The sequence below is a fragment of the Salvelinus fontinalis genome, chromosome 20 (genome assembly GCF_029448725.1).
Source record: "Salvelinus fontinalis isolate EN_2023a chromosome 20, ASM2944872v1, whole genome shotgun sequence".
Classification (NCBI taxonomy): Eukaryota; Metazoa; Chordata; class Actinopteri; order Salmoniformes; family Salmonidae; genus Salvelinus; species Salvelinus fontinalis.
Window position 1 is genome coordinate 16,705,219 of NC_074684.1, and position 27,580 is coordinate 16,732,798.

General features: G+C 41.8%; 2 protein-coding genes across 2 annotated transcripts in view; one reads left to right on the top strand and one right to left on the bottom strand.

Annotated features, from left to right (window-relative positions):
• LOC129817405 (opsin-5-like) overlaps positions 1–5,139 on the top strand; it is a 32,299-nt gene extending 27,160 nt beyond the window's left edge. The window contains exons 4-7 of the mRNA XM_055872602.1: positions 1,592–1,762; positions 1,939–2,273; positions 2,438–2,682; positions 2,885–5,139. Of these exons, the coding sequence (XP_055728577.1) occupies positions 1,592–1,762; positions 1,939–2,273; positions 2,438–2,682; positions 2,885–2,951 (818 nt within the window). The 3' untranslated portion in view covers positions 2,952–5,139. The remainder of the gene's footprint in view (positions 1–1,591; positions 1,763–1,938; positions 2,274–2,437; positions 2,683–2,884) is intronic.
• Positions 5,140–12,959: 7,820 nt separating this feature from the next.
• Positions 12,960–27,580, bottom strand: part of LOC129817396 (patched domain-containing protein 1-like) — a 54,851-nt gene continuing 40,230 nt past the window's right edge. Inside the window, exon 3 of the mRNA XM_055872588.1 lies at positions 12,960–25,603. Within this exon, the coding sequence (XP_055728563.1) occupies positions 23,928–25,603 (1,676 nt within the window). The 3' untranslated portion in view covers positions 12,960–23,927. The remainder of the gene's footprint in view (positions 25,604–27,580) is intronic.

Consider the following 27,580-nt stretch of genomic DNA (forward strand, 5'->3'; position numbering starts at 1 on the left):
TGTCTCTAATTGAGAATCATACCAGGCCGAACACAAAACCCCACATAGAAATACAAACATAGACAAACCCACCCAACTCACGCCCTGACCAACTAAAATGAATACAAAACAAAGGAAAACAGGTCAGGAACGTGACACCACTCTTTGCCTTGATGACAGCTTTGCACACTCTTGGCATTCTCTCAACCAGCTTCATCAGGTAGTCACTTGGAATACATTTCAATTAGCAGGTGTGCCTTGTTAAATGTTAATTTGTGGAATTTCTTTCCTTCTTCATGCATTTGAGCCAATCAGTTGTGTTGTGACAAGGTAGGGGTGGTATACAGAAGATAGCTCAATTTGGTAAAAGACCAAGTCCTTATTACGGCAAGAACAGCTCAAATAAGCAAAGAGAAATGACAGTCCATTATTACTTTAAGACATGAAGGTCAGTCAATCCCGAAAATTCAAGAACTTTGAAAGTTTCTTCAAGTGCAGTCGCAAAAACCATCAAGTGCTATGATGAAACTGGCTCTCATGAGGACCACCACAGGAAAGGAAAACCCAGAGTTGCAGAAGATAAGTTAATTGGAGTTACCAGCCTCAGAAATTGTAGCCCAAATAAATGCTTCACAGAGTTCAAGTAACAGACACATCTCAACATCAACTGTTCAGAAAAGACTGGGTGAATCAGGCCTTCATGGTCGAATTTCTGCAAAGAAACCACTAGTAAAGGACACCAATAATAAGAAGAGACTTGCTTGGGCCAAGAAACACAATGGACATTAGACTGGTGGAAATCTGTCCTTTGGTCTGATGAATCCAAATTTGAGATTTTGGGTTCCAACCGCCGTGTCTTTGTGAGACGCAGAGTAGTTGAACGGATGATCTCTGCATGTGTGGTTCACACCGTGAAGCATGGAGGAGGAGGTGTGATGGTGTCGGGGTGCATTGCTGGTGACACTGTATGTGATTTATTTAGAGTTCAAGGCACACTTCACCAGCATGGCTACCACAGCATTCTGCAGCGATGTGCCTTCCCATCTGGTTTGCGCTTAGTGGGACTATCATTTGTTTATCAACAGGACAATGACCCAACACACCTCCAGGCTGTGGAAGGGCTATTTGACCAAGAAGGAGAGTGATGGAGCGCTGCATCAGATGACTTGGCCTCCACAATCACCCGACCTCAACCCATTTGAGATGGTTTTGGATGAGTTGGACCGCAGATTGAATGAAAAGCAGCCAACAAGTACTCAGCATATGTGGAAACCCCCTCAAGACTGTTGGAAAAGCATTCCAGGTGAAGCTGGTTGAGATAATGCCAAGAGTGTGCAAAGTTGTCATCAAGGCAAAGTGTGGCTACTTTGAAGAATCTAAAACATAAAATATATTTAGATTTGTTTAACACTTTTTTTGGTTACTACATTATTCCATATGTGTTATTTCATCGTTTTGATGTCTCACTATTATTCTACAATGTAGAAAATAGTAAAAATAAAGAAAAAGCCTTAAATGAATAGGTCTGTCCAAACTTTTGGCTGTACATTCTCATGTCTTTACAGCACACAGTGATCATCTGAGGTGGTAACGTCTCTGTTTGCTCTTGAAGTCACAGGGAAACCGTTCTTTGTGGCGTCCAGTTTCTCCCACCGCTGGCTGTTTGGCTGGGAGGGCTGTCGTTTCTATGGCTGGGCTGGCTTCTTCTTCGGTGTTGGCAGCCTCATCACCATGACTGTAGTTAGCCTAGACCGATACCTCAAGATCTGTCATCTCAGATACGGTACAGTGGGCTATGCTCTCAGTTTGTTTTAGATTTACAGGAACACAATACCTTTATTAGAATGAATAATTAGCACGTTTGAGTGATCTGTGATATCTGAACAGTTTGAATGAACACTTTATTGTGATAATGAACCAATAAATGATCAATCCCTTTGCCCATAATTCTGCCCACAGGTACGTGGCTGATGAGGCACCATGCCTTCCTGTGTCTGGTGTTTGTCTGGCTCTACGCAGGCTTCTGGGCCACCATGCCCCTGGTGGGCTGGGGCAGCTACGCTCCAGAGCCGTTTGGCACCTCCTGTACCCTGGACTGGTGGCTGGCCCAGACCTCCGTGGCGGGCCAGAGCTTCGTCATGGCCATCCTCTTCTTCTGCCTTATCTTCCCCACCGGCATCATCGTCTTCTCCTATGTTATGATAATCTTCAAGGTCAACTCCTCAGCTAAAGAGATCTCCCACTTTGACACCAGGAACAAGAACAGCCATAGCCTGGAGTTGAAACTGACCAAGGTGTGTGTGTGTGTGTGTGTGTGTGTGTGTGTGTGTGTGTGTGTGTGTGTGTGTGTGTGTGTGTGTGTGTGTGTGTGTGTGTGTGTGTACACGGCACCTCACCTCAGAGATGCTTTTACTATTGTGAAACAGACCTGTGATGTGGTTCTACTTCTGTCCTCCAGGTGGCGATGTTGATCTGTGCTGGTTTCTTGATAGCGTGGATCCCATATGCAGTGGTCTCAGTGGTGTCTGCGTTTGGCGAGCCCGACTCAGTGCCTATCTCTGTCTCTGTGATCCCCACTCTGCTGGCTAAGTCCTCTGCCATGTACAACCCCATCATCTACCAAGTTATTAACCTGAAACGCTCCTGTGCAAAATCCTCCTGTTTCCAAGTCCTGAAGAAGTGTAGACATTTTAAAAAGTCAAGGTATTATTACTTTCTCTTCTACTTTCTATTCCTCTGAACAGATTGTAGATCAACAGTTAAAACGGTGTAGTTAAAAAAATAATTCGCTGGTTATTAGTTTGAGGTTGAACTGCATAGTTTATCATTTATCTTGTTTAACAGGTTACTAGATCAAGAGTTAAATCTGCATAGTTTAACTTTTCTCTCGTCGTATCTCCCATAGGTTTTACACCATTTCTGGCTCACTTAAAGACAGACCATCCGTAAAAGAGTCTCACAGTGAAATGTGAGAAAAAGACAGTGATTCTCTCCTGTGAAATGACTCTTGGTCCTTCCCCTTACCAGTCCAATCACAACCCTGCTATCAACTGCTAAGACATTGACCACTGCTCACCACCCAGACCTACGCAACCCAGTCTTGCTGTATCTATGTTCCTGCTCCAAACAGCTCTCTGTACTCTCCTACCTCATGTCCCTCTCTGTGTTTACAGCTCAAGGCTGTGACCAAGATGTTTTTTTTTACACTTTATACAGATGATTTTGTATTGTGTACTCGTGCACCTGTAACTTGCATAGTTTGAAGATATTTCAACTTTTATGTGCACCTGTAAGATCTAAAGCGCTGTTCAGAAAGAGGTATGATATACTCTAAAGAGAGCTGGAGGGACTGTGGTGTTAGCGTTTAGCGTTGTCCCCTGCTTCAGGCAGGGCTGACTGTAGAAAAAAAAGTAGACTACGAGAACACTCTCAGAAGTTGCCTTGTGGCCTGTCTCAATGTGAGTTAAAGATGGAATACACAGTAGGGGAAACAGTAGGGAAATTCTTTAAAAAAAAAGAATAACGATAGCTTTGACAGCTTCGCTGTGAGCCCCTGATAACAACGGCCTTGGGCGGACAGTGTCGCTGTTTCCCCTACTGTGTATTCCATCTTTAACTCACATTGAGACAGGCCACAAGGCAACTTCTGAGAGTGTTCTTGTAGTCTACTCAAGAGCTGGAACTCTGATTAAAGTGTTTACATGTTCTAATAAATCGAAAGATTGCTCAGAAGTCCAAGTGTTTTAATCAGTTCATGCTTACTTCAATTATGACCCTACGCCAATTAAGATAAGCAGAGTAAGGTGTTTACATGATAATGCCTTACTCTGCCTACTGCCGTAATCAGTTTAATATCACATTTATTAGTGTGCATATAAACATCCTAATTTAATCATTCACAATAATGTTTATCAAAAGTATTTTGCATGATACTGTGTGCGCTTGTGTATGTGGTCCAGGCATTGAGTTATGTGCAAGAAAACAATCTTTAGAAAAACATCAAAATATTCAGTGGAAATAATTATCTTATTGGTTATTATAAAATGTCAGACTCTCAATTTTTGTTCTTTGAACTCTTCATCTCTACTCTAACTGAGATTGTCAGCATTCACCACACTGTAAAAACAAAAGTATGGCTGTGTTGGGATGTCCTGTCAAGGCCTGAAACATCCACAGACAGTGGGTGAAAGCGGTTGATGTGTTGAGAGGACCAGGTCTCACTGACCTCTTCAGAACAATGGAAAGGCAGAAGGCTCAACACACCTGCTCTCAGCCCAAGGGCCTAACATTGGCAAGAGGCATCAACAATATTTATTTGACAGTATTTATTCAAACGCAATATCTCCTCTTTCAGTATCTTAGTAGAGTTGTGTTTTTGTTGTTTGTATTCGTTTCAGTTTGTACTCTCACTGTTTTGCTGATCATCTGATTTTATTTGTTTATTATGTTACATTTTGAATGATAGTATTAGGAAAGTTGAGTGATGTCACATGTTCTATAATGTTACGTAATTTTCTTAAATGTTTGAGATGTTAATCTGTAAAAAATACATGTCAACCAAGAGGTTCACATTGATGTCAAAGAGGTAATACGTATATTTGCATATTTCCCATAGAGTGAACTGTAATGCTTACCTGTTATCACATCTTGTTAACGCACAAAAATGAATGAGGAAGGAGATAGCTAACATGTCGTTATTTGATCTCAGGTATAGGTCAATTTCTTTCCTTAGTGGGTTCTCTGTCCGTCTTCACTTCACAGTATTAGTCTCGTCACTTTATCTGCCTCTGTTTTAATGAGGATGCCCTACTGTACTTTAACAGGGTTTGATTGTGTCTCAGGAAAGAAGGCTCTAATTCATTGTATTTTCCAAACAAAATATTGGATGTTTTATCATGAAGGACATCGTCTGAAGCAGCAAGGATAGTGGTCCAGGAGGAATATGTAATATTGCTTATTGTCATACTCTTTGTGTTTCCTATGAGCATGTGTAATTTTACTACTTTCATACTACCTGTAGTAGGCTTTCAAGAACCATATGTTGCACCTTATACTTCATTCTTTATGAGGAATGAGCTTTTGTTCCTTTATTTTGTAAAGAAAAGTACAGCATTCGATAGCAAATCTGTTGTGTTGAATAAAGATATAAGTGCAAAGAAAGGTGCAGTTATGCACATATATTTAGTTGGTATATATATTTTATTCATTTTTGAAAAGGCAGCCTCATGAGACAACCTACACCCTCATAAGGAGAGAGTAGAATGGTGCACAAATAATAAATAATCTGGCTCCTATGTAACTGAGTCCCATGACACTTCTACTGGAAAATCTGATTCAATCATCATGAATTACAGTACACATTACCCGACAACAAATGTATCCTAAAATGTATAATGTCTATATAATATTTATGTAAAGCATATATATATATATATATATTGCAGCATTTTAACAGAACATTTAAAAGGGCACAAGGCGAGACCCAAATGCAGACACAGGAGGCAGATGGTTGAGATCCGATATTTATTATAACAAAAGGGGTGGGCAAAAGGCAGGTCGGGGACAGGTGAGAGTTCATAAACCGGGTCAGAGTCCAAACAGTACCAGGCGATAGGCAGGTTCGTGGTCAGGACAGGCAGGCGGATTCGGCATCAGGACAGGCAAGGGTCAAAACCAGGAGGGCTAGGAACAAACAGAGACTGGGAAAAAGGAGCTAGGTAAAACACTGGTTGACTTGGAAAACAAGACAAACTGGCACAGAGAGACCGGAAACACAGGGGTAAATACACCAGGGATAATAAGTGACACCTGGAAGGGGGTGGAGACAAGCACAAGGACAAGTGAAACAGATCCGGGCGTGACAACATGTCTATGCTTTTGAGCGAGCATGGACCAAACATTTTATTGTCGTATTTAGTGGCTGACAATAGCACTTAACAGTATTTGATTTCATTTGTTAAAGTCTCAAGATCTTGCTGTAGAAATGGATATGCAGTACAAGATTGCAGATTTTCCTCAATTTTAGTTTCATGCTTTGGTCTACCATAATCAGATAGTCAACACAATCCATAGAGTTCCTTCTTGTTCAGGAGGAGATTAAATCTTTTAATTTCATCATTAGTTAGGAAACATAGCTTTTTTGCATCATACCCTTTAAATGCCATGCTTAAATGATCTCTGATGATCTGAGGAGATTGTGACATTAAAAGATTGGGTCTCCCCAAATTAGAACTCTTCTAAAGTAATTGTGACCTACTGTTATACTTGGCCTGCAGCGAATGGAGACCGAGTCACTATGGGTGAATATGCACAGAATATATGATTTTGTGAAGACATTCTACGAATATGAATACAAGGCAGTAGCCAAACTCCTAATATGGCTGTAATGTTGGTCCTTGAGATCCTATTGTTTTGTAAAGCCTATTCCCTGTGGCTCACTAGTGATTTTATCAAGAAATGTACCAATTTAAGATTTTTATCCCAGATTGAGTTTGTGAACGTTGATGTGTTACTACTAAGACAATCCCCATATTGTAAAAAAGTACACACATTTAATAAAAACCTTTATAGTATTATCAATTCTACTGTGTCTTAGCATTCTGACTCATCATCATCAATCATCAAATACATTTTATTCTTATAGCACTTAATACAAAGTAATTAGTCATACATCAACTTAAAAGCCCAAACAAAACCCAAGATAGCAAAAACTGACAATGAAAAACTCCCTTAGTAAGGAATAATCTTTCAGGCCCTATAGAGGGAGCCATCCTTCCAGGCTTTGAAGTAACTGAACACAAGCACTGCTTTTCACTCTGACTTGATGAGATGCATTGCCATTCCAATTATTCCAAACTTTTAGATTTCATCATTCAATTCTGCATGGTGGTGTGGAAAAAGCATGTGGTGTTAAATAAAGAAATATATAGTGTTTTGTAGAAACAGCCAAGTGACATTTACCTCCAAATCTCCAGTGCACTGCTACTAGGAATAGCTGGCTCCCCTCAGCAGCAGACGCCTGCATAAGGACATCACTGGCGGTCAGTGCCATTTAAGATGAGGTAGGAAAAAAAAAAAAGTTATTTAAAAAAATGATGAGCATGGCCTTATTTCTATTACAGCATATTGGACTGTCATTGATATTCCATTCACCCAGCTCAATGTAACATCGATAGGTTTAGGCTACTACATGATACTGTAATTTTCCCTATATCCCATCATGAGGTTGCTACAACCTAGCCTTCGAATGAAAGAATACAATGTAGGTGCACAGGTCGAGAGAAAAATTGGAGTCAACAAGGTGACAGACAGTGAGTGACACATTCAATACCGACTTGCACACTCTTGCTTGTATCTACCTGATCTAAGGAGTGATCATTAGTCCAACAGCTGCAAACGAGAGTTTCTATTGGACAAATTCAGGTATGTTTATCCCAGTTTTGTTTAGTTTGCTTTCGTTTAAGAAACGCTTTTCAACAGAATCGGCAGAATCACATGCACTTTTATAGCACACTTTTATAGTCACATACAAACAGCATGATCACTTCGCTCGTTGAAGAATTGCTTCTTGCATCTACGTGCTATCCTCCTCTCACCTTTTCCCTTCACTAGTGGACTTCATTGCACAACACAACAGCTGTCTGTGAACAAGCCAAACCTTCATACCATAACTGCTAACAACTACACACAGCCTACATCGTTGTCACCATATTAGCTAATGTCATAGTCAACATAGCTACTAGAACTAACACGTTAGTAAACCCACTACAAACATGAGGTACAGTGTACAGCAAGCAATTTAGCGGTTCCACCGGCGGGCACCGGTGGCAGTAAATTAATAAAACCAAAAGCTTACCTTGACTTGGAAGAAATCCAGTGTTGAAAAGCAATAGCCAGCTAACTAACATAGCACTCCTCTCTGTTTGAACCAGTTGTTTGAGTAGGCTAAACTAGCCAGCTGCATTTGCTAGCTAAGTAAGTAAAAGCTTCTCCTTAATTTTTTAAGGATTGCATTTGTTCAAAACTGTTCAACTATTGTCTTTCTCTCTCTTTGAGTCAACAACTCATCACATTTTATGCACTGCATTGCTAGCTAGCTGTAGCTTATGCTTTCAGTACTAGGTTCATTTTGTTATCCTTGGGTCAATTGGGTGGACAACATGTCAGTTCATGCTGCAAGAGTTCTGAAGCTTGATAGGTTTGAGGACATCCTCTGGAAGTTGTTATAATTACTGTGTTATATCTATGGAAATGGGTGAGAACCAATGTACCCAGATGAGGATGGAAGCTAGCTGTCCTGCGGCTACACCATGGTGCTACCCTACAGAGTCCTGTTGAGGCTACTGTAGACCTTCATTGCAAAACATTGTGGTTTACTAAAAGATTTGGCAGCAGGGTAGCCTAGTGGTTAGAGCGTTGGGCTAGTAACCGAAAGATTGCAAGTTCAGCACCACGAGCTGACAAGGTACAAATCTGTCATTCTGCCCCTGAACAAGGCAGTTAACCCAAGGTCGTCATTGAAAATAAGAATTTGTTCTTAACTGACTTGTGTAGTAAAAAAAGATATGTATAATTGTATCTAAAAAGGATAACTTTTTTAATGCTTCACTATTTTTATTTTTATGATATTCACTGAGGAGGATGGTCCTGCCATTTTCTCCATTGAGGAGCCCCCACTGCTGGACATGCATTCATTCATTAGCTGTTAACCTGAGATACTTTTGCATTTATTCTGCTCGAGGGATGGAGGGAGGATAAAGGTTGCCATTGCCAGGGCCCTGTGTGAACTCAGAGGGGCACGGCTGTATCAAATCCTGGGATTCATTCAGTTCACTTTAATGTTTGCTACGTTGAGGAAGGGTTTGTACTGAACTAGGTTTTCCCAAAACGTTCTTGTATGTTCTTAATCAGACTTTGGTCCGTTCAGTCGGGGTGCTGCTTGAAGCAATGAGTGACATATTTAAAGGGCAGCAGTGCATTTTGAATGCCGTTTTTCAACTGGTCGTTCAGTTCAGCACCGCTTCCGTTCAATTGAACGTTCTAATTTACGTACTGAACGCAGCCCAGGTTTTCCATTAATTTTTCATTCCTTGAGAGACGGTGGAGTGGAGTGGGTGAGGAGTAGAGCTGAAAGAGAGAGAGAAAGAGAGAAAAAGAGAGAGAGAGAGAACAGCAAAGCTGTTGAGAGATACTAAATGTCCAGGCCAGAGAGCTCCCTACCTCTTTTTGCCTGCCCTCTCTTTTTCTGAGCCAAATGCACTGTTTTTATAATCTGATGGGGTTTTATAATTAGCACAAATGTAGCATAATACATTTTGAAATTGTCGTATTCTCTGTGTAACCGGTATGAAATGACTAGCTAGTTAGCGGTGTGCGCTAGTAAGGTTTCAATCGGTGATGTAATTTACTCTAAGACCTTGAAGTAGCTGTTTCCCTTGCTCTGCAAGAACTGTGGATTTAGTGGAGCGATAGGTAACGATGCTTCAAGAGTGACTGTGGTCAATGTGTTCAGAGTGTCCCTGGTTTGAGCCCAGTTTGGGGCAAGGATAGGGACAGAAGCAATATTGTTACATTGGTGCCAAGGCGCCGGAAGTCAACCTCAGGAGGCTGAAGAAATTCGGCTTGTCACCAAAAGCACTCACAAACTTCTACAGATGCACAATCGAGAGCATCCTGTCGGGCTGTATCACCGCCTGGTACGGCAACTGCTCCGCAGGGTAGTGAGGTCGGCAGAACGCATCACCCGGGGCAAACTACCTGCCCTCCAAGACACCTACACCACCCGATGTCACAGGAAGGCCATAAAGATCATCAAGGACAACAACCACCCAAGCCACTGCCTGTTCACCCCGTTATCATCCAGAAGGCGAGGTCAGTACAGGTGCATCCAAGCAGGGACCGAGAGACTGAAAAACAGCTTCTATCTCAAGGCCATCAGACTGTTAAACAGCCACCACTAACATTTAGCGGCCGCTGCCAACAAACTGACTCAGCTCCAGCCACCTTAAAAATGGGAATTGATGGAAATTATGTAAAAATGTACCACCAGCCACTTTAAACAATGCCACCTAATATAATGTTTACATACCCTACATTACACATCTCTTATGTATATGTATATACTGTACTCTATATCATCTACTGCATCTTGCCATCTTATGTAATACATGGACCACTAGCCACTTTAAACTATGCCACTTTATGTTTACATACCCTACAGTACTCATCTCATAGGTATATACCGTACTCTATACCATCTACTGCACCTTGCCTATGCCGTCTGTACCATCACTCATTCATATATCTTTATGTACATATTCTTTATCCCTTTACACTTGCGTGTATAAGGTAGTAGTTGCGGAATTGTTAGGTTAGATTACTTGTTGTTATTACTGCATTGTCGGAACTAGAAGCACAAGCATTTCGCTACACTCGCATTAACATCTGCTAACCATGTGTATGTGACTAATACAATTTGATTTGATTTGATTTGAAGACCCAGATCACTCAGTTGGGCTCTGACCTGTGGAAAAGGAGAAGAAAAAGGTCAAAGGGGTGACTGTAACCGATGTGAAATGGCTAGGGTAGTTAGCAATGTGTGCTAGTAGTGTTTTAATTGGTGACGTCACTCGCTTTTGTGGAGCAATAGGTAATGATGTTTCGAGGGTGACTGTTGTCGATGAGTTCAGAAGGTGCCTGGTGGGGCAAGGAGAGGGACGCAAGCAATACTGTTACATCTGTATGGCTAGATGTGCCAGGGAGATTATTTGCTGTCAGTCTTATTGGTGTAGCAGGGATCTGGTGGCCGATCTGGTTCATTGGAATGCATAAGGGAGAACCTGGGTGCTAGTGCTTGTGTGGAGGAGTTCAAATATCGGGTCCTGTCAGTTGATTAATATAATGTTTCTAGCCGTGATCCCCATGTTAATTAAATGTAGAGAAGAATAACATGCTTCAGAATGGAAAATTATTGATAAATGGATTGATAATAAACCATTCATTTCCTCTGCACTTCCACTGGCTTAATGGTAAGAGTGTGGGGAATGATTTTGTAAACAAAGATTTTGGATAATGAATCTGGCAGGTTTGATTGAATCCCACCGTCACAATTCCATTTGAAATATGATTTAAACTATAGTGCCATTAAATATGAATTAATCCAAGCCCTCATTGTAGCTACACACACAGTGAATGAGAGGCAAACTGAACTGTAGGAGTGCTATGCATTGGGAATTGATTGAAGTTATAAATATTCCCCGCCTTAGGCAATGCTAGTTCAAATACATCAGAGGTGTGGGCCAACCGCAGCCTGTCATCACATCCACAGGACGGACAGACTGACAGATGGACGTGTTGGTTTGGACCGCACATTGAACAAACAAGGACACAGAGACTCCGGGGTTTGTTTGAGTGTATGTGTGTGTGTGTCTGTGTGTGTGTCCTGGAGGCAATGGGTCCATTTGTGTGTACATGCAGCACACGTTTATCGCCACAGTCTATGGCCTATAACAGTATGCGTACGTGCATGTGTGCGTGTCTGCGTGTGTGAATTCAGTCAGTCCCCTCCATACTCTGCGATGCTGTTAACTTAAGGATCAGACCCTTTTTTAAACATTTTTACCTAAAATGACATACCCAAATCTAACTGTCTGTAGCTCAGGACCTGAAGCAAGGATATGCATATACTTGATACCATTTAAAAGGAAACACTTTGAAGTTTGTTGAAATTAAAGTAGGCGAATATAACACATTAGATCTGGTAAAAGATAATACAAACATAAACACATGCGTTTTCTCTATTTTTTGGGGTTCCATCATCTTTGAAATGCAAGAGAAAGGCCATAATATCATATAGGAGTTCAGGCGCAATTTAGATTTTTGCCACCAGATGGCAGCAGTGTGCGTGCAAAGTTTCAGATTGATCTAGTGAAGTATTGCAATACTGCACAACATTTTCTATCAAGTCTGCCCAAACGTGACGAATTGGTCAGTTGATACATTTTCAAGTATATACCTATAAAGAACATACAAAAATGATATGGTAATACAAAACGTAAGTTTACACACTCCCAGGAATGTCATACAATATGCATAATTAGCTTCCCTACAGACAAAACACTAACCTTCACACATCTATATGGCCAGGTGGGGTGGGTGTGGGGCCAGAGACAGCAGGGGTTCACACTGTAGAACCCAGTTCCCTACATTTGAATATAAAAATGAATTTTATCAAAACAAAACTATGCTACATTTTATCTCTGGGACCCTCAGGATGACAAATCAGAGCAAGATTACTGAATGCAAGTACACTATTTACCTTCAGAGGGGAATGCATCAAACCAGCTGCCGTGATAAAAGTTTTTTGCTGTTGTACACTCTCTTCAAACAATAGCATGGTATTTTTTCACTGTAATAGCTACTGTAAATTGTAGAGTGCAGTTAGATTAACAAGAACTAAAGCTTTCTGCCCATATAAGACATGTCTATGTCCTGGAAAGTTTGCTGTTACTTACAACGTCATTCTAGTCACATTAGCGCACGTTAGCAACAACCGTCCCGGTATAGGGACACCGATCCTACGGATCCTTAAGAGGTTTTTAATACACACACATTGTTCAGAAGAGCAGAGTTACTGTCTGGGTTACTGGCACTCCAGTCTGGAACAGAGAGCGATGTGGAAATGTTCTGGAAACGGTTTGGTTGCCCTGTAACGTTATAAAAATGATATCAAGACAAAAGGGTGAGTCAGGCAGTACGTGTGCAGAGAATAAGGGCTAATTACTCAGAGCAGAAACTGGTCTATCAAATGAGAGCTAAATTATTTGTGTGAGGGACCTTGTTGTCTGCTGTGTAATAGGAGAAGATTGTTGACAAATACTAAAGATTAATACATTTTTTTTGTAGTTTATGAGAAATAAAGTTAGGTTGAGAGTAAAGAATCACAGTAAGTAGAAAAAGACCAAGGTCTTTCATAGACAGTGTTTCATAGACAAAGGTTTTAATGAAAATTGTATTTTTCTGTTGTATAAAAATGTCACATATGTATACTATTTATAGCTTCAACATAGCAGGCAGTAGAAAATAGCTTACATTGAAAATATTCATAGCATTGAAAAGCATACTTCTAATAAATTCACACTGAAACATTCCTTTACATAATCAATTAACTATGGTTCTATTTTTGGCTGGTCAGGTTATTATACTGTTCCTCGCTACAATTTAAATGTAAAGATGTTCCTGGAGTTGGATCCCTTCAATTCAGCCAGACGCCTGGATACTGTATCTAAACGTTTGTCTACACAGTACGCCGGGTGAGATGAACATATGCTGTCCTAAATGTATTTTCTGCCATTTATTTCGCTGATTACTGGATTTATGGAAGACTGTTGTTCATTTGGTGCTATGACCATTTGTAGTATTTTGCTGAAGCAGATATATCGTTGAAGAGTAATGCCATATGTTTTCAAAAACATCAAATATCACCTATACTCTTAAAGTAGGTATTCAACCACCACAGTGCAGAATGTGACCTTGAATATCAGGTGAACGAACACAAACACACACTGCACACGCTGAGATGTCATAAACAAAAAGTTTGTATCTCATGATTAGTTTAAATGCAACTCACTCTAACCACTGTCATCATCCAGCCATAGTACCAACACAGCACAGTGAAACATAAATCAGAACATTGTCTGACCACAACAAGGCTCACTCATACTATATTCTCTGTACTCTCCTAAACGGTCCATTCTCTGCCCAGAAACACAGTGTTCGGCTGTATTGACACCCAGTGGTGGACTTACCATTAGGCAGAAGGGGCAACTGCTTCAGGCCTCACATCATCAAGGGGCCTCATGATCTGGTCATAATTAAAACAAATAATACTAGTAATCATTTAAAAAATATGCATTTCTCCCCTTGAGGCCCCCCTATGCTTTGCTCCCCTGACAAGCGGCCCACTGTCGTGGGCTGCTCAGCTCATCGCTCTCATTCTGTCCAGCTTCAGCATGTTGGTTCAGCAACAGCAAAATCTGAGGGAAGCTTCAAAGTTACAAAAGAAATGGGGAGGGAAGGGGGTTTTGCCTGGCTACTGTGCCCAGATTAACGAGGCCACATTGTTCATAATAGATCAATTATCTATTTCCATAAATACAGTGAGCTCCAAAAGTATTGGGACTGTGACACATTTTTTGTTATTTTGAAATACAATGACTATGAGGTTAAAGTGCAGACTATCAGCTTTAATTTGAAGGTATTTTCATCCATAATCGGGTGAACCGTTTAGAAATATCATCACTTTTAGTACATAGTCCCCCCATTTTAGGGGACCAAAAGTATTGGGACAAATTCACTTATTCACTTGATTAAAGTAATCAAAAGTGAAGTATTTGGTCCCATATTCATAGCATGCAATGACTACACCAAGCTTGTGACTCTACACATTTGTTGAATGCATTTGCTGTTTGTTTTGGTTGTGTTTCAGATTATTTTGTGCCCAATACAAATGAATGGTAAATAATGTATTGCATCAGTTTGGAGTGACTTTTATTGTAAATAAGAATAGAATATGTATCTAAACAGTTAAACTACATTAATGTGGATGCTACCATGATTATGGATAATCCTGAAAGAATTGTGAATAATGATGAGTGAGAAAGTTACAAAGAAATAAATATCAGTAGAAGTGTTTAGAAACATGTTATATTCTTATTTACATTAAAAGAAGCTCCAAAATGACGCAATACAATATTTACCATTCATTCAACACAACCGAAACAAACAGCAAATGCATCCAACAAGTTTGTAGAGTCACAAGCTTGATGTAGTCATTGTGTGCTAGGAATATGGGACCAAATACTAAATCAACTTTTGACCACTTTAATACACAAGTGAATTTGTCCCAACAGTTTTTGGTCTCTAAAAATGGGGGGACTATGTACAAAAGTGCTAGAATTTCTAAACAGTTCACCTGATATTGATGAAGATATCCTCAAATTAAAGCTGACAGCACTTTAACCTCATAGTCATTGTATCATTTCAAAGTGCTGATTACAGCGCCAAAACAACAACACAATTGTCACTGTCCTAATACCTTTGGACTTTACAGTGCCTTCGTAAAGTATTCAGACCCCTTGACTTTTCCCACAATTTGTTAGGTTACAGCCTTATTCTAAAATATATGTTTTTTAAATTCCCCTCATCAATCTACACACAATACCTCATGCTGACAAAGCAAAAACAAGTTTAGATTTTTTTGCTAATTAAAAAAAAAGAAAACAACTGAAATATCACATTTACTATTCAGACCCTTTACTCTACTTTGTTGAAGCACTTTTGGCAGTGATTACAGCCATGAGTCTTCTTGGGTATGACGCTACAAGCTTGGCACACCTGTATTTGAGTTTCTTCTCTGCAGATACTCTCAAGCTCTGTCAGGTTGGATGGGGAGAGTTGCTGCACAGCTATTTTCAGGTCTCTCCAGAGATGATCGATTGGGTTCAACTCTGGGCTCTGGCTGGGCCACTCAAGGACATTCAGAGACTTGTCCCAAAGCCACTCCTGCGTTGTCTTGGCTGTGTGCTTAGGGTCATTGTCCTGTTGGAAGGTGAACCTTCTCTCCAGCCTGTCCTAAGCGCTCTGGAGCAGGTTTTCATCAAGGATCTCTCTGTACTTTGCTTTGTTCATCTTTGCCTCGACCCTGACTAGTCTCCCAGTCCTTGCCGCTGAAAAACACCCCCACAGCATGATGCTGCCACCATCATAGGTATGGTGCCAGGTTTCCTCAAGACGTGACACTTGGCATTCAGGCCAAAGAGTTCAATCTTGGTTTCATCAGACCAGAGAATCTTGTTTATCATGGTCTGAGAGTCTTCAGGTGCCTTTTGGCAAACACCAAGCAGGCTGTCATGTATCTTTTACTGAGGAGTGGCTTCCGTCTGGTCACTCTACCATAAAGGCCTGATTGGTGGAGTGCTGCAGAGGGTTGTCCTTGTGGAAGGTTCTCCCATCTCCACAGAGGAATTATAGGGCTCTGTCAGAGTGACCATCGGGTTCTAGGTCACCTCCCTGACCAAGACCCTTCTCCCCTGATTGCTCAGTTTGGCCAGGCGGCCAGCTCTAGGAAGTCTTGATGGTTCTAAACTTCTTCCGTTTAAGAATGATGGAGGCCACTGTGTTCTTGGGAACCTTCAATGCTGCAAAAAAAATGTTGGTACCCGTCCCCAAATCTGTGCCTCGACACAATCCTGTCTCGGAGCTCCATGGACAATTATTTTGACCTCATGGCTTGTGTTTAGCTTTGACATGCACTGTCAACTGTGGGACCTTATATAGACAGGTGTGTGCCTTTCCAAATCATGTCCAATCAATTGAATTTACCACAGGTGGACTCCAATCAAGTTGTAGAAACATCTCAAGGATGATCAATGGCAACAGGATGCACCTGAGCTCAATTTCAAGTCTCATAGCAAAGGGTCTGAATACATAGTTTTATTTTTAATACACTTGCAAACGTTTCTAAAAACCTGTTTTCACTGTCATTATGGGGTATTGTGTGTAGATTGCTGAGGATGTTTTTAAATTTGTATCCATTTTAGAATATGGCTGTAACATAACAAAATGTGGAAGAAGTCAAGATGGGGCAGAGAAAAGAAAAAGATAGAAAGAAAATTTAATTTTAACATTTCTTTAGTAAAAAGACAGGTTCTGCTGCTAATACTGCCATCGTCATCGAGGCAGAGGACATGTACTGTATGTGTACACCATGTATCTGATGCTATTTGGCCAAAAAGAGTATGGCATGTCATCAGATACATGGGCCACATATAGTAAGACAGAGGGGCGCTGTTTCGCTCGCTCTAATGCTTTCTCCGGTGAGATAGTTTCATCGACTTGCGATTGAAGTGAAGTTGGCGGGTGCACAGTGTACTATTTATTTAGGATTGAATTATTTTGACTGTACCCTATCTTTTTGAAGTGATTTGTTTGAGAATCAAATGAAAACATAATGACTTGTTGTGTTCATGGCACATTAAAAGGTAATGCATTTTTACAATTAAATTACATCTTTACTATAAAAACCTCTGACTAGCCTCTGCCCCGGGGCCTCCAAATCACTAAGTCCACCCCTGTTGACACCCTTTGAAGAAAGGGTGGAAGTGAGTGGGAAGAAATCACTGCAGATAGCTTATATAACTTGGTAGAAGCACTTCACCACCATCAGTGTGGGATCGGAGCAGTTCATTGAATCAGCAACCTACAAGCTGTAGTAGCCAGACCAGGCCCATGCAGACAGATAGACAGGCCAGTGATGAGGGAAAGAGAGCCAGAGACACAGCACAAATAAGCCCCAGCAGAATCAAGACAGGATTATGACATGGCAGAGGAGCCAAGAATATCCCTCTCAGCATACAGAACAGTAAACAGACAAACCAAACACATAATACAAACCACCCTTCATTCTGCCAACTTCTCCCCTCAGATAAAGTCTATGGTGAAAAAACTAGAGTGTGTGGAAACTCTGGTTGTTTGGATACAACTCTACAACATTAGGAGTAAATATGTTGTGGGTTGAGAGTCGTTCTGCAGCTGCAGTAATCAGACAGCTTGCAGTCATCTTCTGTAATGACTATCACAGTTTCTTGCCTGCTCTAGCTACTAAAATCTTTTGAGATTCAAATGAGGGCTTACCTCTCCAGTTATCTGAATATTTTAAATAGTATCATGCTGCCACAGGATAAGGAAAGAGGGAAAGAGAGAGAGTGGATTCCTGCCAGCCCTAACTATACCTACCACAGCACTGGAGCCTAGGAAAGGCCATTCAGTCAGAAATTATGGTTCTACACTAATGGCCTGGTCTGAAGGCTCCATTGCCTATGCTACGGATTAGGAAGGAACATTGTGGTCATCACAGTGTCATTAGCCAGTGTTCCTACAGAATCGTTCACTTCACACCCCTGTTTCTCCCTCCTCCTTGCATCCTTCCCTCTACGTTGGTCCGAGGCGCAGGTTGACGTTGATTGTCATGAATCTTGCCCTGCAGGCAGAACTAAGTGATTTCTGCTAGATGAGCCAAATGCAAAGACAATATTGGTTGTATCTTAAAATTTCATGAAAACAAACGTTTGCTTTCTGGTCTTAAGTTATGGTTGGGGTTAGGCATTAAGGTTAACAGTGCTGTTAAGATTAGGGTTAAGGTTGGGGTTAGGTTAGGTTTAAGCTATGACTTTGGGGCTGTGCCAGCTAGTGACCAGTCTAAAGAGCTCCCTCCAGGGCAAGATCATTGACAGTAAATGCCAACCTGCGTCCGAGGCAGGGAGTAAAGTTTCTCCGAACCACGAGAAGATCTAATGGGTGACAGGACATTTTTGCACTACAGTACATTGATTATATTTGGGTTGATTATACATTGAGAAATCCCCTTAGTCCCTATATACCATGATTTAAACAAAAATAATAGGATAATTGAATTAGCTAAAACATGTGCACTTAAAAAAAGTAAAAAGTAAATAAATCAAGTGTAATTTTATAGATTAGGGTGTGTTAACTACACAAACAAGAGTTGTTGTCAGAACCACATCCTTACACTAGCTACTTGATTAATTCAGGACCTAAATTCTATGTATCCTATCTATGTATGTCCAACATAACATTTAACCTTGACGGTCACTATCACAATCAAACTCCAGTTTGATGACAACAGCATCAACAGCACATTCAACACAATCCAAACAGTTTCTTTGTGTAAAAGACACATAAAGCATTGAAAAGTAAGGCAATGCAGCCAAGCCATTTTGTCAAATCAAGAGTAATTCCATTGTAGATGAATGGTGTGCATCTATCCTGGCCCCCATAGCCATATGAACTTATAACGCGCACATAGCCATGTTATTTAGAGATGATGACACATACTGATGTAGGATCTTAATTCGGTCACTCTGTTGCACAGAAACCTCCATACAATGCAGGAAAAGTCAAACTTGTAGTGTATTTTAGGTTTAAAAAGGCTTCTGAAGTTTGTAATTTCCACATTCAAATTTTAGACTTGATTTTCTCTTAACCTGAAGAAAAAAATGATCAACCCCTACAAAACTGTCCATTAATTATAATCCACAAAATAATTGACATTTCCTGCTGTTGCAGGATTATGTTCCTGCTGTAGCAAACTGGCTCAAATTAAGTTCCTACATCTGCACATAGCCACAGTACTTAGGGCTCAGACCTTGTACTGTGGCTATCTTGTACCATTTTCAAACCTAATCCAGACACTTCTCCCAAATACATCCTCATAAATCATTTTCCCAAGACTTTCTATCTTTCACACTGAGCACTTTGTCTCCATGCAGTTTCTGAAAGATGCCTTACATGCATGTTCACTATGTTGGTAGCATTGTAGTTACGCTGGCCTAGCACCAAACGACACAAGTCCTTATGCAATAGTTTTCTTTTTCCTTCTCTCTCGATGTAAGGGGGGAAATCCTACTGCAGTAGTCAAATGTTGACATTGTTGTGTGTTGTTGAAATGCAGTATGATAATTGCAAACATAAAAGGGGATGACTACAGAATTGTTTAATGAGCAGAAATTGTCTGGGCTACAACCATTGTAGAAATGGATAACAGACAATAAATACGGCCTGGGTGTGTTCTTGCTGTTCTGACATTTCAGATGTGTGGTTTTGGAACAGTATGCCTGTTCAACCACAGTTTAGAATTGCATAATCTGTGTGTATGTTGTTGTGTTGTGGTAAACCTGAACACGCAAACTGAACTATGCTGGTGCATCAAGGGGGAGACTTTAGTTCATCTGCTGCTTGAGTTGTTCTGCCTTCGCTATGCAATATTCTAAATCAGTCATCATGTTCATTGGTTGTTTCACACATATTCTCATTCCATTGTTTTCCTGGCAACTGCATCAGGTTTGAAGCCCATCCTTCGTATAAAAGTGAGGTGAAATAAGAACAAGTCGCCTATCACCTGCTACTCGTTAACAGTGTTTGTGTTTTTATATTCAGACACAGAGCATCAGACACCACATCAATACCAAACCTCAGATAATGACCTCATCACTGATGTCATCAATCAATGACCATGTTCTGATCTGAACAGTGAGTTGACACTCAAACTCACTGACAAAATTACAACCTACCACACATACAATAAGCATCAACAAATCACTGCATCAGACAGCCTGGTTTAAGAGTTAGACAAAACCATAAGCAAGGGGTTTGGTAAATTAAACATTGGTGGAGGTAATGACTTTCTCAGTGGGGCAGACAGTGAAGTGGTTAGACAAGTGATGATCAATCGCACGTTAGAACACATACTAGACTCAGAAAGACAGCATTAAACAGAGATGACTTGTATACAGTAAGTACAGCAAGCTGAGTATTTCAAAAGATTAATCGACTATCCTGTATCATGAGTGTCTAGCGAAAAACCATTGAAAGTTATTGGAGGGTTAAGCATGTTCATGGATCATGTATAATGATATTGTAATCTGAATATTCAACAGTAGTTATGTAAGTACGGGTCATAACAGCACAGCAAACCTTTTAGCTCAGTCTTAGACATGTTCTGAATATACCATTGCAATTCTTTGTTGTTTTGCATACTATTCTGATAGAAACAAAAGAACTACAACCAAGCTAGACAAAATTGCAGTGTAGTAAAAAGAGGCTGTAATATCTCCCTGTAATATAATGGCCAAGTAGTGAGGAATAAACAAAGAAACAAACAAAGAAAACAAGCAGAATCCACAGTCTCCCCATAGAGAACGTGTTACATTTGTTGATGCACCACAAACATTTAGGTCCACTGGAGGTGCAACGGGTTGATCTACTCAGTTTACTGTTGACATTCCACAGTTTATTACTGGCCTACTGTGTTCAACCCTTTTTTCCTTTATTGCTTTTTTATAAGAACATTTCAGCTTAAAAAAATCTAAGTTTTTTTCATAGAAAATCTTTAAAAAAAATCATATACAGTTATATTACACATATGATCCTCTGGCTTTTGTTTTGTTGAACATAAAGGACATTTTGTTATTTTGTTGCACAAAATGTTATAGAATATGCATTTAAACAACAAACATAGGTTAGCACAGCGTTGCAAAATAAGGATACACAGACTAAATATACAGAAATCAAATACATGCATCAATACATTACAGTGCCATGCGTACACAGTCACTTTGGGAAGTCAACGATTTAAATTGGCATTTGTCCCCATTATATTAAATGTTCAAACCTTCTAACTATACATACATGAGATGGCTTTTACAAAATGCAGTTACACCAACAGTTGCAGGTTTTGTAGCTAACCTATACCCATCACTTTGGAGTAACTATGTCTGGTTAAAAGTTATGAGATTCTCTCTTGCTATTTAGGCTTTAACGCTTAGCATTAATCATCACCACGGATAAGAGATTTGAGAATGAAATTAGGGATTTACCTTGTCATCATTTTTTACGTGAGAGATTCATTCATTGCTAACTTTCAGACAAAATGGCCGTCTTTAGTCTTTTGTGAGGAGGGTGATTTCTTGCATGAGGGAGAGGACCCTTTTCATCCCATTTATTTGACTAAAGGAGGAGTGTGAAAGCCCATGAGCAGGTGAAGCATTATCTTGATAACTAGCGAGCTACTGTTTCATACAGAAGCAGAAACTGCTTTTCACTTCTTCACTTCAATATGTTGCTCTCAAGATGGTTAATTGTACTGACCATTTTACTCCTGTAAGCTTCCCTAACTTTTGGTCCAAACACACATAAAGTTGCTTCAGCTGCCCTCATAGCTTTAATTGCCCTTTTTGAGAGGTACTTTGGCCCTTTCAAGCAACATATAAAGACAGCAATTCCCTTTCAAGGTCATAACTTTCAATTAAGAATAACCTACGGACAGCCACATCCTTTTACATGAGAGGCATTCTGTTACATGCCACAAACCACCCTAAGGTGACGTATCAGAGGTCAGTGATAACTATCTCCTGCATTCTGACCTTGAGAGTGTCTGCCCTTACAGAGATCTTATCCAGCATCATCAGACTTAGCTTGATAATGCCCTTACAGAGATCTTATCCAGCATCATCAGACTTAGCTGGATAATGCGCTTGGTTTTCCGACGGGGAGAGGGACTCCACTCTGGCCATTCTGGATAGTAGAGAGGCTACTAGAGGAGAATATTGATGTTCTCTGGAGATTTCTAAAGTACATCAAGCAATGGTCCATGAAAGCCATTGGAATGCTAATATACATCACCAATGGTTGTTTAAACAAGCATCATTGTGATGTATGGCATTACTTTGAGGTTTGAACCAATAGGATGTCTTTTACATCATGATTTGATTTGACAGAATATCCACATGTACCAACAAATCGGCACCCATATTTTTTTCCCGCTCTAATTATTTGGCACAATAGTCTTTCACTCAAACAAAAAAAAACAATGTATCTCTGATTAAATGATGACCTGTCGTATCCAACCCACCCAATCATTTATTTTGTTCATGATGATCCATAATCACCTCTTAATCATGGGACATTGAAACATGTGACACTGAAACGTGTTAAACACTGAAGATGCCTTGCCAACCATGATGTTCAGATGATTTCTCGACACACCTCATATCTTAGCCCAGTTAGAAAGGCAGTATGATCTTCAACCTCTGCAGTACTTCCTCCTTTTGGTTTTACTAGTTCAAAGTTGCCTTTTCCCTCCTAGTTAAGCCATCTGCTATGATTTCCTGAACATGCCTAACTCTATTAAGGGATCTGTTCAATCCGTATAGCAGACGTTACAGCGTGATTGAAATTGAAAGTCAATGTTACCGCATTAGCGGAGACTGCATTCACGGTAAACACTGCATATGTCAGCTCAATCTGAAATGACCTTTACATTTCTATGGTGCAATCTGTAACACTTCAGGGATACAGACTGAATGAAGCCCTAGATTATGTACCTTGCTGCAGTTCTACTCTAATTGTTGGCTAAGAACAGATGTGAGAATGGAAATAAAGCAGATATATCTGTCTTCCTGTAAAATGGACCTTGACAATTGTATCCACACATTGCAATGTGCAGGATAATTCTTCATAATGGACACAGTGTACGCCATCTGCCCAGTTCAGCTGTTCGCTCGAGTGTTAACCGGAAAGAATGGAATCTACTGTGGGTATGCTTTCTTTCTGTGTACTCTCAAACGTATTCAAATGTATACATCCTGTCTCTGTCTGTCTGTCTGTCTGTCTGTCTGTCTGTCTGTCTGTCTGTCTGTCTGTCTGTCTGTCTGTCTGTCTGTCTGTCTGTCTGTCTGTCTGTCTGTCATAATACTAATCATACTATAATGGGGTCTTTGGGATGGGGGTAGTATAAGCCTGTGTAGATGATAAAAGGATTTAATATGACAAATTGTAGAAAACAATTTAGATAACTTTGACCACCATCCTGGAGGTAGACATTTCTCTCATTCTTATGCTACCATTCTTTGCTCACGACACTGTGGATTTACAATTGTTAGAATAAGATATATTATCCCCTTACACATTACACTGTAAGTAAATGTATGATATTGTAGTTTCATCCTGGTTGTGTGCAAGTGTCTGTATGAACAGCAGAGGGAACCGTTTGCAGACTGTGCAGATAAGATACACTGTACCGTCCAGTCTGAAGTAGTAGCTGATCTATGGGTCTGATCTGGTCTGGTCTGGTCTCTACTCTAGACAGCATGGCTGCTGGCTGTCTAGCTGGGTCATGGCTGCTGGTCTATATCTCTCCCTCCCTCCCTCCCTCCTCCTTCTGAGGACTGGTCAGATTTGACCCCTCTGGCCCTTTGAGGGGCTACAACACATGGCCACCCTCGCTTTAGGACATGCTTCCAACACCTCACCCAACAATCAATGAAGACTGTCCCGCTGCCGCTCACTGCTCGCGCTCACCGACACACGGCTTCTCAGACGTTAGTCACATGATCAGGGTTCTCCCTGACTTCAATGCACTCTATCTCCTCCCTCACTCTCTCCCTCTCCATCATCTCCCGCTCTCTCTCCCGCTCTTTCCGTTTTGCCCGTTTCTTCTTCTTGTGCCTTTTTTTTGATGGGGGAAAAAACGTTAGAAACACAGGCAGGATGAGGAAACAGTGCAGCACTGTGCAGCCTGCGGTGAGGAGGGAGCACTTGAACAGCGTGTAGGTCAGGTTGGAAGGCACAAACACCAAGGGCAACATCCCGATAACGAAACAGCAGGCATTTTGCAAAATGGCCGCCCCGTGCTCCTCCAGCGAGATCTTAATGCACTGGGTCCTGGTGTGCTCCGTGGCCAGTACAAAGGTGTACAGGTGGGGTGCACAGTGATCCATGGCAAAGTTGAGAGTATAAATAAGGCACAGGATAGAGATGCTGTCCATATGTACATTCCAGAGGGTCATGAGGCCCAGGACCCCCAGCTCTACGGAGGTGACGGTCAGGATCAACCAGAAGTTCCCCAGAGGGTTTATGACCAGGAAGAAGGTGAGGATGAGGATGGTGAGCACGCTGAAGGCCGATGTGAGGATGGGTGAGACCACGGAGGAGCTGTAACGGTCCATGTAGACGAAGGTGGGGTTGAAGACGATGAACTTGATGTTGTTGATGAGCGAAAGGGGGCGGAGCCTCTCAAGCAGTTCCACCACCTCCTCCCGTGTCTTCTCCGTGGTCCTCGCCACCAGGTACATCCTGGACGCGATGATCTCCATTTCATCTCCATCTGTCTTGGACAGAATGATGTCCTCCATGAAGTGCTGATACTCCGGGCTGCGCAGGAAGGAGCCCTGCAGGATGGTGATGAAATCACTTTTGGTCGAGGCGCTCACATTCACCACCTTCAGATACTGAAAGTAGTTATCCATCCAGGAGATCTTGTTGAAGCCGTGGCTCAGCGTTGTGAGGTGCTCCTGCACTGTGGAGTTCCAGTACTCGATGGGCTCATAGATGTAGAAGCCGATCACAGGGCTGTAGTTACTGAAGTACTTCTGCTGGGTCGTGGCGTAGGACACACTGGGCGTGTTGCTGGCTAGGAGATTGACAATGTTGGATCCATCACTGATTTGTAAACATCCCATGAAGGAGAAGGAGGCGTAGATCAGGTAGAGGATGACCACAAAGGGCTTGACGTAGGTGTTGGTGATCCACTCCGTGTAGTGCTCCCTCAGAAAGTGCTGGATGAAGTGGTTTTGGTAGGGCACGACCTCGTGGTGCGTGACGTGGTCATGGCCGTCGCTCATCATGGTCTTGAACCAGGTGGGCTGACGGTCCAGGTACTCCACTGAGGGGATCTTACAGCAAAACACACTGTGGTAGCGGTTCTGCTCCAGCTGACCAGCGAACACCAAGCAGGAACCGTAGAAGGAGAACACGTAGAAGTAGTTGACCAGGACGGCCACGCACATGCTCTGGCAGAAGATCTTCACCGACTCAATGTTGGTGAAGGGGCTGGCACCCATGCCGAAGGTGATGATATAGAGGGAACTGGTCATGGTATAGCACACCATCACGTCGGCGAAGGCGTCTGCCACGCGCTCCTTGAAGGGAAGGCTCTCTCGAGTTCTTCTCCAGCCTGCCAGGAGCTCAAACACTCCTTTGGTTCCATGACCTGAAATGACAGGAACACATACTTTGTCAATGCCAATGCCAGTGAATACACATTAGTCAATTTCTGTTAATCAGTTTTAAAATGATACCATATAGCACATGCATTGTAATACTGAAGTAAAATATTTAAAGCAGCAATCAGCAGATAAAACAATAACAAAGCGTTATTTCGCCCCTGTTTCGGTAAAAAGCAGATGGATGGGGTTGGAGATATGTAACCACTTTCAAATTCTTAGACACAGCTATGGATGCAAGAATTAACCATCCATGATATCAACATGATAGTTTTAACCATGTTTTGATGCTATAAAGCATTTGTTTACATTTACTTTTGTATGCTCGACCCTAAACTCTGTTACCTGGTAATACATGGCAGACGGTCCAGGAACAACAAGGGAAACATAACGGACAATGCCCAAGGACTAGTCAGCCTTTCCACCTCTGAGGGGCCACAATGTATCTCTCTGTTTCAATAGTCAGTCCTCTGGATACTGTATGTGTGATAGAAAAGTACTAAATGAACTATAAATGACTCTATAAAAAGGAATCCTGTCTTATTTACATTGGTCTCATCCCCCACACAAGCCTTTAGATGCTGTGACACCCTGTGGAGATTGGGCCTTGGTGGTCAGGTTACTATAAACTTGGTATTGTTTGATTGGTCAATGGTTGTTGGTTTTGGGTTGAAAAGGTTACACCTCTAGATGTTATAAATGGAATTAAATGCCTTTGTTGTCACGATCGTGTGGGGGATTGACGGACCAAAACGCAGCAGTTGGAAAATAAGCCATCTTCTTTTATTAACACCACGAAGATGAACACGACACAAAACTCTATACAAACTAACAAAACAACAAAACGACCGTGAAGCTACAAACGTTGTGCACATACATACAGGCTACAAACGTTCTACATAGACAATTACCCACAACCAATGAGAGCCTATGGCTACCCTAAATAAGGCTCCCAATCAGAGACAACCGAAATCAGCTGTCTCTAATTGGGAACTCATTCAGGTAACCATAGACTCTCCTAGACAACTAAACATACATAGACAACACTAGAAACATGTACTCCACACAAACCCATATACTATACACAACCCCTTTACCATAAACAACACCCAAAACCAACAAAACATAAACATTCCCCATGTCACACCCTGACCTAACTAAAATAATAAAGAAAACAAAGAATACTAAGGCCAGGGCGTGACATAACCCCCCCCCTTGAGGCGCGAACTCCGGGCGCACCATACACAGTCTAGGGGAGGGTCTGGGTGGGCTCCCCTCCACGGTGGCGGCTCCGGCTCTGGTCGTGGTCCCCACTTCACCACAGTCCCTAACCACCTCCTTAGCTTCTTCAAAATGACCCCTCTCCACATTAACCCCATTGCATTAAGGGGCAGTTCTGGACTAAGGGGCAGCTCCGGACTAAGGGGCAGTACCAGGGTAAGGGGCAGTACCAGGGTAAGGGGCAGTACCAGGGTAAGGGGCAGTACCAGGGTCAGGGGCAGTACCAGGGTAAGGGGCAGTACCAGGGTAAGGGGCAGCACCAGGGTAAGGGGCAGCACCAGGATAAGGGGCAGCACCAGGATAAGGGGCAGCTCCGGACTGAAGAATGGCAGCTCCGGACTGAGGGACTGCAGCTCCGGACTGAGGGACTGCAGCTCCGGACTGAGGGATGGCCCATGGCTGGCTGACGGATCTGGCTGCTCATGGCTAGCTGACGGATCTGGCTGCTCATGGCTAGCTGACGGATCTGGCTGCTCATGGCTAGCTGACGGATCTGGCTGCTCATGGCTAGCTGACGGATCTGGCTGCTCATGGCTGACGGATCTGGCTGCTCATGGCTAGCTGACGGATCTGGCTGCTCATGGCTGGCTGACGGATCTGGCTGCTCATGGCTAGCTGACGGATCTGGCTGCTCATGGCTAGCTGACGGATCTGGCTGCTCATGGCTGGCTGACTGATCTGGC